The following is a 13,982-nucleotide window of genomic DNA, read 5'->3' as shown; positions in this document are numbered from 1 at the left end:
GTTATGCTGAGGAAGGAAGCTCGTCTCTTGTGGAACGAGGCTGCTTGATAAGGAGATAAAATGGGCATTTGGTGGGTTCCCTTCTCCTACTTGATTCTGAGGACAGATCTGAGGATTGAGTGAATGTCACTTCTTTAGAGTCCTTCCATGACCTTCCCTCCCCAGTCTCAACTGTGTGTCTTCTTTGTGCTCCTTTATAAAGCACAAATGCTTGGGAAGAGAGAACATATGTACAAGTGGACTCATATTTACAAGGTTGATGTGCCCGATAGCCAGTCAGTCACCTGGCTGAGTGACGGTTTGATTGGGAGGCACTTATCCATGAGTCTGATTCATCTGGAAACAAGGACAGGGCCTCTGGTGCATGTGGGTACTACCGAGCCCAGAAGTAAGGCAGGAGAGAAGAAATAAGGCTGCAGGGCCACATCTTAAGCATTGCACAGGATGTTCCGTACACAATGACCCGCCAAAGGGGCAAGCAGGGGCTGAAATCTCACCAGTGAGCAGGTCGGCCTTCGTCCACCCAGAAGGGACCCGATGGGCCAGTGGGGACCTGTCATCCTAACGTGCCGTCCCCACCACTCAAGTCTTCCCAACTGGAGAGAGAAGGTAAAATTAACACTCGAGCCCTGTCCTCCATTTCTCCATGGAGCACCCAAGGAGGCCAGGTAGATTTCCCCCTGGATTGAGCCTTCCTGCAGTCTCTGTGAGAGCCTGTCTTTCAAGAAGCTTCCGCCTGGCACCATCTGATTCTGTTCACAGTGCTTCCTCACACAGTGTTTTTGGAAATTGATATTTTAGCTTACTTTGGCATTCAAAAAGAAACCCTCCTCTTTGGTGATACAGGGTACTGTTCCAAGTAAGGTTCAAAACTTGGCATTCAGTACATTTGTTGTCCAATGACCTTTCAAGGGCTTGACGGTTCTGTGTCCAAAGTGTCAACCATATGAAAGCTGCCCTTGAAAATCAATCTCCCTTCACATACAGCTACCAAGGGCTCATCTGTGACTTCAATGCCCACACCCACAAGCCAGCAAACACTACCAAGGACAAGCCCCCTGCACGGAGCCCAGAGCACCGGAGTGTCCTCTCTGAGAACTGTTCCCTGGACAGAGACAACTCCTCTTGCAAAGGGAGAGCAGACCCAGAACCCAGGAAGCCTTCCTGAGCTTCACTCCAGGACCGCGGCCACGCGGGGCAGCGCCTCCCCAACCCCAGCCTTGGGTAAGAAGCCTTCTCTCCCTTTCCCCTCCTGTCCTGTTTCTCCCTCCTAGTCCCCGTAGGCTCACGTAAATAAATAAAGTCCTTCCTTTCTCCCTTCTCCAGAGATCTCTTTCTTTTTCAACATCCCTTAAATAAGAGAGCGACGTGAGCCAGTATGGATTCCATACAGACAAGCCAAAGCGGCAAATATCATTGGCATAACGTCCTGCTAACCCTCACGTGTATGGCTTTTATTCTGAAATAGTTTAAGACTCACAAGATGTTGCAAAAATAGTACAGAAGTCTCCCTGATCCCTCTCACCCAGCATCCCCCAATAAGCATATCATAAGAATATCTGACATAAGTGAAGCACATTGAAGGATAAGGTATTTTTATTTTGGCAAAGCACTTAGCAATATCTCTCCTGAAATGAGCACTAAATGGTGGACTTTTATGGCAGTGTTAGGCTGATTTAAAACTGGCTGGGTAATGATGCCAAGAATATGTTAACGACATGATGCCAGCATGGAAATCTGCCACGGACGGCGTGTCGGGGGTTCCTCCTTCCCCACCACCTTTGTGGACACCATCACTGGTGTCGCTGAAGATGAAAAGCTGTGCTCGTGCTATTTGGAAATAAGATACAACTGAGATAACTCCTTCGTTAAAAGCCAATAGTGCCTCAGTGAGTTCCGACAAGGGACCGGAGTCATAGGATTCATTCACTCATTCATTCATTCACCACTCATCAAGACGTGTATTTACTACCAGACTCCAGACTGGCTGTTGAAAACGCAGCTCTATCAATGTTTCATTTCGTACTTGAGCTCGCAAACCAGGGAGGGAGACACAGGCATGTGAACTGAGAGTTACATCTAGCCTACAAAGAGCTATTGTCCTGGAGAGCCCAGTGAAGGGGCTTCTGGGAGGAGGTGAGAACCGATGGGAGTCAGGCAAGCAGGAAAACAAGAATGAGGAAAAGCAATCAACTTCACCGACCAGAAAGTCGTTAGTACCATAGCCAGTATCTTGACAATTACCCATAATTAGAAAGTTTCCTAGAATAATATTTTTTAAAAATGATGTGATGGCTAGTGGCAAGAAAAATCGTAAAATACTTAGCTACAAGCCTAGCAGGAAAAGTGCTGGGTTTTATACAAGAAAAAACTATAAAACTTTAATGGGAGAAATACATGCATATTTAAATAAATGATGAGATATCACTTCTCAGCCTTTTGGCTAAGATCGAGTGAAATAAAGGAAGTGATACACCATGTTCTGGATGAGAAATCTAAATATTTTTTTAAAAATTTGTAATTTTTTAAAGGTGCATTTATTTTTGAGAGAGAGAGAGACGGGGAGAGGGAGAGAGGCAGAGTGTGGGCGATGGAGGGGCAGAGAGAGAGGGAGACAGAATCCAAAGCGGGCTCCAGGTTCTGAGCTGTCAGCACAGAGCCCAACGTGGGGCTCAAACTCACGAACCGTGAGATCATGACCTGAGCCGAACTTGGATGTTTAACCCACTGAGCCACCAGGCGCCCCAAGAAATCTGAATATTTTCAAGATGGCAATTGTTCCCAACTTAACTTACAGAGTTAAAGTTTTCCAAGGGGGTGACTTTTTTGTTTTGTTTTTTAAGTTTATTTATTTTGAGAGAGAGAGGGAGAGAGAGAGAGAGAGCAGGGGAGGGGCAGAGAAAGAGGGAGAGACAGAGATTCCCAAGCAGGCTCCATGCTGTCAGCAGGGAGCCAGATGCAAGGCTCGAACCCATGAACCGTGAGATCATGACCTGAGCCAAAACCACGTGTTGGCTGCTTAACCAACTGAGCCACCCAGGCGCACCCAACGGGTTATTTTTAAAAACTTGAAAAAAAGTTATTTTAATTCCTATCATGGAAATGAGCAAGAGAGAACCCCCAGCAATTGTTTCAAAGGCCACCAAGAGAAGATTGGTCTTCCTCAAATGCCGTGATATTGCATTGTTATCAGTGGCATTATCATCATCTCCATTTTGATGATAACACCAAAAAACAACATGAAGTCACTTGTCCCAAATTTCACAACATGGGGGAGACAGGAACAGAATTTCCCCTCCAGGTCTCCTTACCTCAAACCCCTTAACCTTTCCTCTAGATCATGAGATGAGAAATGTGCTCTTAACTTTGAGGGAACCCACTGTCCCCCGAACACACACTTTAGCTGATTGTTCGGACGTCCAAGGGATTTGCAGGTTTCTTTCTCGTTTTTTTAAATATTTTTTTTATGTTTATTTTTGAGACAGAGCAAGACAGAGTATGAGCAGGGGAAGGGCAGAGAGGGAGACACAGAATCTGAAGCAGGCTCCAGGCTCTGAGCTGTCAGCACAGAGCCCGACACGGGGCTCGAACCCACGAACTACAACATCATGACGTGAGGTGAAGTCAGACGCTCAACTGACTGAGCCACCCAGGTGCCCCTGGACGTGTCTTTCTTGTTGGTAATTAGGAAAATAAAGTTTACCGTGGTCCATTTATTCCAGGTCAGGGTAGGGCGTAAGTCCCTGGGTCATCTGTATTATGCATGCACATTACATTTGGTAACATTTCAACGTTTTGGTAATTTTATACCTGAATCAAAATGGTCAAGAATTAAAAGTCTTCTGTTACTGCCCCATGTGCAGCTACCAGGAGGGTGGCCCGGACTCCATGGGTGACAACCAGCAGTCAGGCGTGGACTTCCAACCTACCTGTGCCCTGGGCTCAGACCATGGGTGAGAAAGCACCCGGAGGGCCTCCCTGGGAAACATCGTCCTCCACACCCACATCTCCTGCAGAGGCCATGACCACGTGGAGCCTTTCTGGGCCACCTGCTGGGGCAGCATCCACACAGGGCAGCTCATCCCAGGCCAGCCCAGCCTCAGGTAAGAGGGGATGTTCACTGAAGTTAGCATTGTCCGTTTTTAAAACATTTTCTAAATTTTTATTTGTTTTATATTTTCTTATGTTTATTTTTGAGAGAGAGAGAGAGAGAGAGAGAGAGTATGAGATGGGGAGGGACAGAGACAGAGGGAGACACAGAATCTGAAGCAGGCTCCAGGCCCTGAGCTGTCAGCACAGAGCCCGATGCGGGGCGCGAACTCGTGAACGGTGAGATCACTACCTGAGCCGAAGTCGGACGCTCCACCGACTGAGCCACCCAGGCGCCCCACATTTTCTAAATTTTTAAAATGTAATGCACACACAGAAAAGTAATAAACCGTAAGTTAGCACCATAATTAATAATCGTAAGGTGAACCCTCTCTTCCTTCTCTTTACCCCAACCCTTTTCTTCCCATCTTGGATGAGTGAGCGAATGAATGAATGAATGAAAACTCCTTCTTCACAGGAATCTCCCACATCCTCTCTCTTTTATGTGCCCACATTCCAATGTCTTCTTTTCCCTGGGTTTCACTGTCCACGAAACATGTGACCAGTAAAAGCCAACATTGTTCACTCCAGAGAATGCGACTGCCTTTTTGGTGGAGTATTATTAGGTATTAATGTTACTACATTAATTACATATACAAGCTGTATATGCAATGTAACGTAGCATGTTCATTAATTATGTACACAAATATAATTGTATATACATTAATACGTAATCATTTTTACTATCAGGAAAGCCTGAGTTCTAACAAAAGCAAGAGAAAAATTGTCAAATGTGATCCCAACTCTATATTTCTACGTGTATTTGTTTTTATGGGTGTGTAATAAATATACACAGAAAATAGAACATAGAACAAAATAAGACTGAAAAAACTTCACCACATATTAACCTTGACTATAACCGGGAAGTAGCTATGATTTTAATTTTTTTTCACTCCACTGACATGAATTTTCTACATTTTCTACTCCTCTAACCAAATACATAAGTTTTATTGTATTTGTTTTTGAAATCACATCCTCTGGAACCTGCAGCCCAAGGCCCTCCACCCACGCTCACCAGAGTCCCTACGTCGTAACACTCATCGTTGGTGTTTAGTGTCCATTAACTGGCCCTTCCTCCCTCTGGGCCACACTCTCCTCAAGGGCCTGAGTCTTTAATCTCCAGTTCTCAGGAGACACAGCAGGCACTCAGGAAAAGTGTGTCAAACTACCTACATTTCGTAAGAAAGGGCCTAAGTGCCAAGTCTCGACTTGAGGCTCGAAATCGCAATTGCACAAACAGAGGCGGAAACGCAATTTTGATAGCTGTAATCGGAGTAGCGCCTCACATGATTGCACAGGAAAACTAAAAGCTAACGCCTTTGGTTTGGGCTGGCCGGATGCCAGCATCCAGCACGGCCCGAGGCCATGCGCTCTGGTCTTTATTTCAGACACAGCCGGGCTGGGACCCTGATTCCACCGTTGCTGTCTGTCCTTAGGCGGCTCTCTTGATCTCTCTGAGGCCTGGGTTTTTCATCTTCAAAACGGGGGAGGCGATACCTGCTTTCAGAGTGGCTGTGAGGATTGGATCGGGTGGCCCGGGTGAGGTGTTGATCTCAGCACACAGCACCCTGGCACCACCCAGTCAATGGCAGCTCCTACTAACTGGTCCCACGGCACCCACAGCGCAGCATGGCCACAGCCCCCGGAGACGCACTTCCCCAAGGGCAGTGGCAAACAGGACACCGCCAGAGCGGAGCATGCCTCTGCTCTCGTCCTGGGTCCCTTTCGTCTCTGATCACCTGCGAGTCTGCGGTCCTTTCGTTCAACTGTAACTAGCGATCAGACTAGTGAACTCTGTGTTGGGGTTACGCCGAGAGCCGCTCGGTTTCTAGAACCGCACAGAAACACGCCCCGGCAGCAAGCGTCAGTTGATGCCTTCCGGGTTCAGGGGCTTAGCTGATGAGTAGGAGCCCTGTAATTGAAGAGAAATCCAAAAAAGCTGTTGGCCTGCTTGGAGAAAATGGCAAGACTGCCCATGGAGCCTGGTGGACCCGATCTGCTCGCTAACCACTGCACTTCTTGGGTCTCGGAGTAGACGTCACCCGTCCCCAGCCCCCCATTCACTGCTCAGGTGTGGGTCAGCCTCACCCCTGACCAATCTCCCCCTCCCTCACCCCCTGCCAGGAGGCTGTGTTATCAGGTTGGCCGGGGGCCAGGATCTTGACCGCAAGGATCATGCCCCGAGGTGGCCCTGCACCAGGACTTTATGAGCATGATCAAAAGAATCGTTGAGATGAGCCCATGCTTGAGGGTGAAGATGTGCTGAGCGTGCACTGAGCGTGTGCCCGGACGCAGAGGAGCGAAAAGCACGTTCGCTTCGCCCAGGAGCAGCGGTGCTTGGACGCTGCCCCTGCCACGCCACTGCCGTCCCATCCACTTCTTCATTTCGTGCCACGATTGGCGGCTTCCCCATGCCATCCATTGCCTGTTTCCTCCTCTACCCTGGGAGTGCCGCCATTGCAAGTTCTCTCTCCTCCTCCGGTCTGCATCCTTACTGCCCTGCCAGGTACCTGGCTTAATAACCGCTGTGATTAACCCCGTTGACTAGGGCAGGACCTGTGGCATAGGGCCTCTTCCCCCCATCGGGCATCCCGAGATCAAACACAGGCTCGGGGTGCCTGGGTGGGTCAGTCAGTTAAGCGTCCAGCTCTTCATCTCGGCTCAGGTCATGATCTCACGCTTCATGGGTTCGAGCCCAGCATGGGGCTCGGCGCTGACAACACGGAGCCTGCTTGGGATTCCGTCTCTTTCTGCCCCCTCCTTCTCTCTCTGTCTCTCTCAAAATAAATAAACTTTTGAAAAATTCCAAAAACAAAAACCACAAGCTTACACCTCTCTCATTTCCTCCCAGGAACCTTCACCCCTGGCACACAGACCCCGAATCCAACCAAGGCACCAGCCCCTAGATACCCACAAACAGGTAAGACCGTGCATCTGGGAAGAGAAACCCAACACCGTGTGGCTTTGGGGCAGGGGCTCAAGAGGACAGGATCGCCTGCAGGCTGACTGACCTGGTCACTGTATTTTACTGGTCCCCCCAGGAAAAGGGGCAGGAGAACTGGTTTATAAGTCTTGCTTATAAGCAAGTTATGAAATGGCCCTGTGCTTTGCGTAAAGCACTCCCTCGTTCTAGGCCACAGTTTCCTCAGAGAACTTTCAAGAACTTTTCGTCCTGAAGGTGCTATGATTCTTCGGTTGTGTGTATAACCCAAGGCCAGTTCACGCTGACTTTTGCGAGGCCATTCTCGCCCCCTGCAGGTGACGCCCCGTTGGCCTGGCCATTTGCCCCTGGAGAGGAACCAGCCCTGGCCCCGGGACCCCACCAGGTTTCTAGTACGTACCAGCAGTCCGCCGCTCTGTGGCTTTTGTTTGTTTGCAATGAGGTTGTGTCGTGCCACAAAAAGAGGTCTGTTTGATAAATGTAGGTTCGGACCGCTGGGATTCAATCCTAGCTTTGCCATTTACTGCAGAGGGGGTCTCCTGCGCTCAGCTTCAGGAATTCAGCTCCCTCGACTGTGAAGTAGGAATAATAACAATCATTGCAGGCACTAAAACTGTCTTTATCCCTCCCGGGTTTTGGATTAAGATAATGTGTGTGGAAGAGATTTGGAACGACAGAGTTCCGCATAACTTCATCCAATCAACTTGTATCGAGTGAATGCCTATTGAGCTAGGGGCTGTGCGCTTAGCCAAACAGAGGCTGTTCCTTTAACGAGCCTGATGTCCACGGGGGCAGCAGAAGGGGTAAGGGGTAAAGGATGACTCCAAAACTCAACCTCCATTCCCCAGGTGCAATTTACTTGTGTTCCATTTTATTTTGTTATTATTTTTTATGGTTTTTTTTTTTTTTTATTTTTGAGAGAGAGAGAGAGAGAGAGACAGAACGTGAGTCGGGGAGGGACAGAGAGAGAGGGAGACACAGAATCCGAAGCAGGCTCCAGGCTCCGAGCCGTCAGCACAAGAGCCCGACACGGGACTCGAACCCACGAACCGTGAGATCATGACCTGAGCCGAATTCAGACGCTCAACTGACTGAGCCATCCAGGTGCCCTGCTTTTTGTTCCATTTTAAAGGACACTCTGCCTTCCCCACCTCTGACACCTCGTTTTTATGGAATTCTCGAAGAGGCTTATGTCCAGGGCTTAATGGCTGGGTTTTCAAGATCCCTCACAGAGGCCCGGGGCTTCGGTGTCTAGGGATGCATTGCATCTTTCCACTTTGGGATGCCTCACTCCCTTCCTTTCTGTTCTGTACGACAGAAATTGATACAAAGTGAGTCCTTCAAAGCGGCTTTGAATCCTCAGGCCCCTCCTACTCCTGGACGCCTTTCTATACTAGTTTTCTGAATGTTCCTGGACTCTCCAGTCATATGTCAGTGGAGCGTTATTAAATTCCTGGGGACGACACAGCCTCTTTTTTTCATACAGCAGAGATCTGCCTCCAACCCCCGCCCAACCTGCGGTGAATGGGCCTTTCAGACACAAAGCCATGATTATACTGCCGGCCCAAATTATAGCCATTTTCCCCCAGAGGTTCTAAAGAAACACATTATTGGAGCAGATAAGGGCAGTTGTCAGCCTGAGTTTCAGAAAACAAGTTAACTGTATTTAAAACTATCTGTATGTATATCTTTTTCTGTATCTATATCTACTTATATAGCTCTGTATATCATCCATCTATCTATCTCTGTGTTTCTATCCTTCTATCCAACCATCCATCTGATAAGCAATATAAGTATAAAATAAAGGGGTTTGACGACTTCCAATAAATGATTGTTTCCATTCACACACACACACACACACACACACACACACAAATCATGCCGCAGAGTCTTTTGAGATTTACTCATTCATCCATTCAATGACTGTTTACTGAGCTCCTACTGTTTCCCAGGCACCGTGCTAAGCCTGTTTTTACTTTTTCTTTTTGCAATAATTCCGCAAGGTAGGTAGCGTTATCTTCATGAGGCAATTTCGGTGATCACTACAGATAAAACGTGACTCTATTTTGAGCCTAGATTTGTCGAATTCCAAAGCCTGTGCTCATCTCAACCTTCTAGGTTATCTCTCCCAAGATGCTCCATTTGTACAAAATAATCACAGTTTGAGGGGGAGATTGAGAAGTTTCTTTAGAGAAAAAGCGGTAAATGCTGTGTGCATGCAGAGAAGGAGAGATTAGCTCCATTTGGAGGAATTGTTGAAGAAGTTTCCACTGATTGAGAAAGAGGCATCTGGGGCGCCTGGGTGGTTCAGTCGGTTAAGCATCTGGACTCTTGATCTCGGCTCAGGTCATGGTCTCACGGTTCGTGAGTTCAAGCACCATACGGGGCTACATATGTTAAGTATGGAGCCTGCTCGGGATTCTCTCTCTGTCTCTTTCTCTCTCTCTCAGAATAAATAAACATAAAAAATTTAAAAAAGAAAGAGGCATCTGCACAGGGTTGCCTCTAAATATGCATTCTACGCAGAGGCACAGCTTATGCAAAGGCACTGGGGCAGGAAAGGACGATGTTTCCCAGGGGCTGAGAAATTCCCTGTGGCTGGAGTTCTGATGCTACAAGAAAGAATGATGAGGAGTGAGGGTGCAGAGGCTGGCAAGGGGGAGGTCCCCAGGGCCATGGAAAGAGCGTGGACCTCTCCTCGGACAAGTGGAAGGGACGTGGTCAGATTTGTGTGCAGAAAGTTTTCTCTGGCTGCAGAGTGGAGACTAAAGAGGGGAGGGGAGGAGCAGGGATACTGGTGAGGAGACTTGTACTAACCACAGCCACAGATGATGGGGGCTGGAGCTAGGAGCTGGTTGTGTGCATAAGGAGACTCGAGTGGTGCTCAAGAGACAGAATCAAGAGGATGTAATGATGGTAGAGTGACCACCAGGAGGTCACCAAACGTTATTCCCAAGTTTGAACGACTGAGCGGCAAAGTGCCATTTCCTGAGATGAAGAAGCCCGGGAGATGCTGGGAAGGGGAGAAGGGATGTGGATGCTGAGCCTCAGGAACGTTAAGGATGTTCAGACCGTAAAGGGTGGTGGTTACAAGCATAGGCTCCAGACTCAGGTCTTGCCAAGGTCACTATCTGCTGTAGAACTGATCAAACTGCAGAATCACTCAGACCCTCAGTGTCCTCTCCTATAAAATAGTACTTCTGATACCCACACGACATGCTTTCATGAGGATTAAATGAAATAATGTAGGTACAGAACTTAGGAACGTACCCGATGTATATCACGTGCTCAGTAAGTTAAAGCAAAAAGTCATGGCATCTTTACAAAAATTGACAAATGCCCTGGAGGGTTTACTGTTCTAATTGACTCAGGATAAAATTCAAAATACATTTTCTTCCTACATTTTTAATGAAATTGTTCTCAAACATTATAAGCCCTCTCTCCACTTTAATAAATACACAACTGATAGATGAATGGATAAAGAAGATGCTGTATGCATATACAATAGAATAGCACTCAGCCATAAAAAGAATGAAATCTCGCCCTTTGCAACAACACGGATGGAGCTAGAGAGTATAATGCGAAATGAAATTAAGTCAAAGAAAGACAAATACCATACGATTTCACTCATATATGGAATTTAGGAATCAAAACAAACAAAGGGAAAAAAACCAGAAAGAGAGAGAGAGAGGGAGAGAGAAACCAAGAAACAGACTCTTAACTCTAGAGAACAAACAGATGATTCCCAGAGGGGAAGTCGGGGGGCGGGGGATGGGATACATAGGTGATGGGGATTAAGAGTACACTTATCTTCTTTTTTAGCATTTATTTATTTTTGAGAGAGAGAGACAGACAGACAGAGTGTGAAGGGGAGAGGGACAGAGAGAGAAACGGAGACACAGACTCCGAAGCAGGCTCCAGTCTCTGAGCTGTGAGCACAGAGCCCGTTGCGGGGCTCGAACTCACAAACCGTGAGATCATGACCTGAGCTGAAGTTGGACGCCCAATCGACCGAGCCACCCAGGTGCCCCAAGAGTACACTTATCTTGATGAACACGGAATAATATATGGAATTGTTGAATTACTATATTGTATGCCTTCAACTAATATAACACTGTTAACTACACTGGAATTAAAAATAAAAATAAATATATATATGTGTGTGTATATATATATATATATATGTGTGTGTGTATATATATGTATACATATTTATAAAACTGCTAAATTTTAATTTTCAAAAAGGTAAAAACATGACTCACAAAAATAAGAAATGAACACATGTCAGAAATATTATTCAACCATTAATTAACAAATTAAGATTTGTTCAATAGAGTTTGAGGAACAGGGATCTTTATAATCAATCCTAGGAATTTGGAAGCAAATTTGCTAACTGATATCCTACAGCAATAAATTCTTTTTTTTTTTTTTTACTGGACAAAAATCAATTGCACCTTGACCACATAAAATCCATTTACATTGCTATCAGTTAACCTCTTCAGAGTGGTAAAAACCTACTCAATAAATCAGTCAAAGGCACACAGTCTTATATAACCAGATAATCCCCACAGAGTCTGCTGGACAATACCCAGAACTTATTTCCAGGTTCTAGATCCTTTTTCTTGATAGCAGCTAGTGACTCTTTGTTGGAAGATTATCAATATCCTAGTGTAATCTTGGAATCACTAGAAGGTGAGCTCTGTAAGAGGAAGCCTCTTTTCCTTTCTTATTTAGTGTTGTATGTCTTGTGTCTATTCTGCCCAACATGCAGGGAATGTTCAATACATTTTTAGTAAATCAATAATCGCCACCGTCTATTGTTTATTCCACGCCAGGAACTTTGCAACATGCTTCGTACAAATCTTTTTCTCATTTAATCCTCCCGGTTATCATCTGGTAACGTATACCCATGCACGTGTACACAGTCATGCCCACATACCCATGCCAAACACATATACCCATGCCTGCACACGCTCACGCACACGCACACACACACGCACCCCATACCCACTGCTCCATCAAATTATTCTCCACTTCCCTATGAAGTTCCCAGCAAACCATCCCCTTGCCTGATATGAGTCACCATATCCTCTACCCCTCACGCTGGAAATGCCTCCACCTGATCCATTGCTGTTTAATGCTTTAGATCCTTTTTTTTCCCATTATGTTTCTTTATCTTTGAGAGGCAGAGAAAGACAGAGCACGAGTGGGAGAGGGGCAGAGTGAGAGGGAGACGCAGAATCCAAAGCAGGCTCCGGGCTGAGCTGTCAGCCCAGAGCCCGACGCAGGGCTCGAACTCACGGAGTGTGAGATCATGACCTGTGCCGAAGTCGGAAGCTCAACCGACTGAGCCACCCAGGCGCCCCTAGATCCTTTTTCAATATTTGCTCTCAGTGAAACCTTTCCCACCTGTCTCGTGCATTCTCACGGCGGCTCTTCCGGGCACTGAGGAAGCAAGACTGTCCTACCTGTCCCTCTCAGAGCCACCTGAGATCCGGGGAGACTCTACTTACTAAAGCACAGAGAGAAGATGCTTTTGCTCAAACCTTGTTGATTTCAGCGGTCTGGGGTTGCATCTTCCAGGGTGTCCTCAGCTGCTGGTCGAAGAGGGGGCCGTCACAGCCTCTCCCCTCCCCCTGGCCATCCGGAAGCTCAACCCTTGCCTGATGGAGCTGTGCCGCTTTTTCCAGCAATGCCTCTGCATGAGCCAGAAGAGAGACCCCAGGATGGAGGCCATGAGGTAACCTGGGCCAGTTGCCACCTTCCAGAGTCAGTATTTAGAGGCTGCTTATGCCGTGTGGATGCTCTGCCGGCCACCAGGTGACCCGGCAGAGAGAGGTGACAGGGGCACGTCAAGGAATCGACTCTCCAGTGAGTCTCCTACTAGACCATCACTTCCTTGCGAGCCAGCATGGAACCTCATTCATTTCTGGGTCCCCAGGACCACGAGTGCAGCCGAGTTGAGTCGAGTCGAGCTGAGCCGAGCTCCGTCACACCTGGTGCAATGATCTCACAGGACTTCGTGGGGTCCTGGCGTCCCCGGGGGCCTCAGCCTGGTGAGATCTGCCAGAAGAGAATAGTCAGAGGGTGTGCCCATCTACATTCCAGATCTTTCTAAATCCCTGACACTCATTTGCTGGCCAAACGTGAAGACTGTAAAAAGAAATTTAGAAGGCAGACACGGTTTCATATTAGAAGTTCTGGGCGCGGGCAGTTTCCCGCCCTTGAGAGTGCAGACGTTCTACCCTTTCTTCTGGAGTTTCTTATTGGTTGTAAATCCAGAACCAAACAAATGTGGCTGAATACTTCTGCTCCGGTGGCCCGGGGCCAATCTCTCCGGTCTTTAATGTCACTTTCAGAGTCCGCTCATGACCCTTCAGCTTTTCAAATCTCCATCACCCACTGGCTCTGAACCCCGTGCAGGTTGGTTTGCAGCCTCTTTTCATTGTGTCCTTGTCTTGAATCCCTCAATCAGTGTGGATGTTTCCTCCACCCAGAGAGGGAGGTGAGCAAGGTCCATAGACCCAAGGGCGTTAGCAAGCAACATGGAGGCATTGCAGCCATGCTTTCTTACAGGATCAGACCACGGCTAGAACTTTTTTCTACCAGCTTTTCAAATCAACAACACGAGTTGAGTCTCTAGTAATTATCTCTTAGGCTGATCCACAGGAATTGAGAGATGAATCAAGAAACAGACCCAGAGGGGCACTGGGCGGCTCAGTTGGTTAAGCGTCCGACTTTGGCTCAGGTCATGGTCTTGTGGTTCATGAGTTTGAGTCCCATATCAAACCCCACATCAGGCTCCATGCGGACAGCTTGGAGCCTGCTTGGGACTCTCTCTCTCCCTCTCCCTCTCTCTCAAAATAAATAAATAAACAAGAAAAAGAAATAG

General features: G+C 47.3%; 1 protein-coding gene across 1 annotated transcript in view; it reads left to right on the top strand.

The window, feature by feature from the left end:
- Positions 1–13,982, top strand: part of HHLA1 (HHLA1 neighbor of OC90) — a 35,730-nt gene that overhangs the window by 14,856 nt on the left and 6,892 nt on the right. The window contains exons 10-14 of the mRNA XM_058699099.1: positions 988–1,224; positions 3,864–4,103; positions 7,001–7,069; positions 7,408–7,482; positions 12,674–12,830. Coding sequence (XP_058555082.1) covers positions 988–1,224; positions 3,864–4,103; positions 7,001–7,069; positions 7,408–7,482; positions 12,674–12,830 — 778 coding nt within the window. The remainder of the gene's footprint in view (positions 1–987; positions 1,225–3,863; positions 4,104–7,000; positions 7,070–7,407; positions 7,483–12,673; positions 12,831–13,982) is intronic.

This window comes from Neofelis nebulosa, chromosome 14 (assembly GCF_028018385.1).
Source record: "Neofelis nebulosa isolate mNeoNeb1 chromosome 14, mNeoNeb1.pri, whole genome shotgun sequence".
Classification (NCBI taxonomy): Eukaryota; Metazoa; Chordata; class Mammalia; order Carnivora; family Felidae; genus Neofelis; species Neofelis nebulosa.
This window is presented reverse-complemented; position numbering and strand designations above follow the sequence as displayed.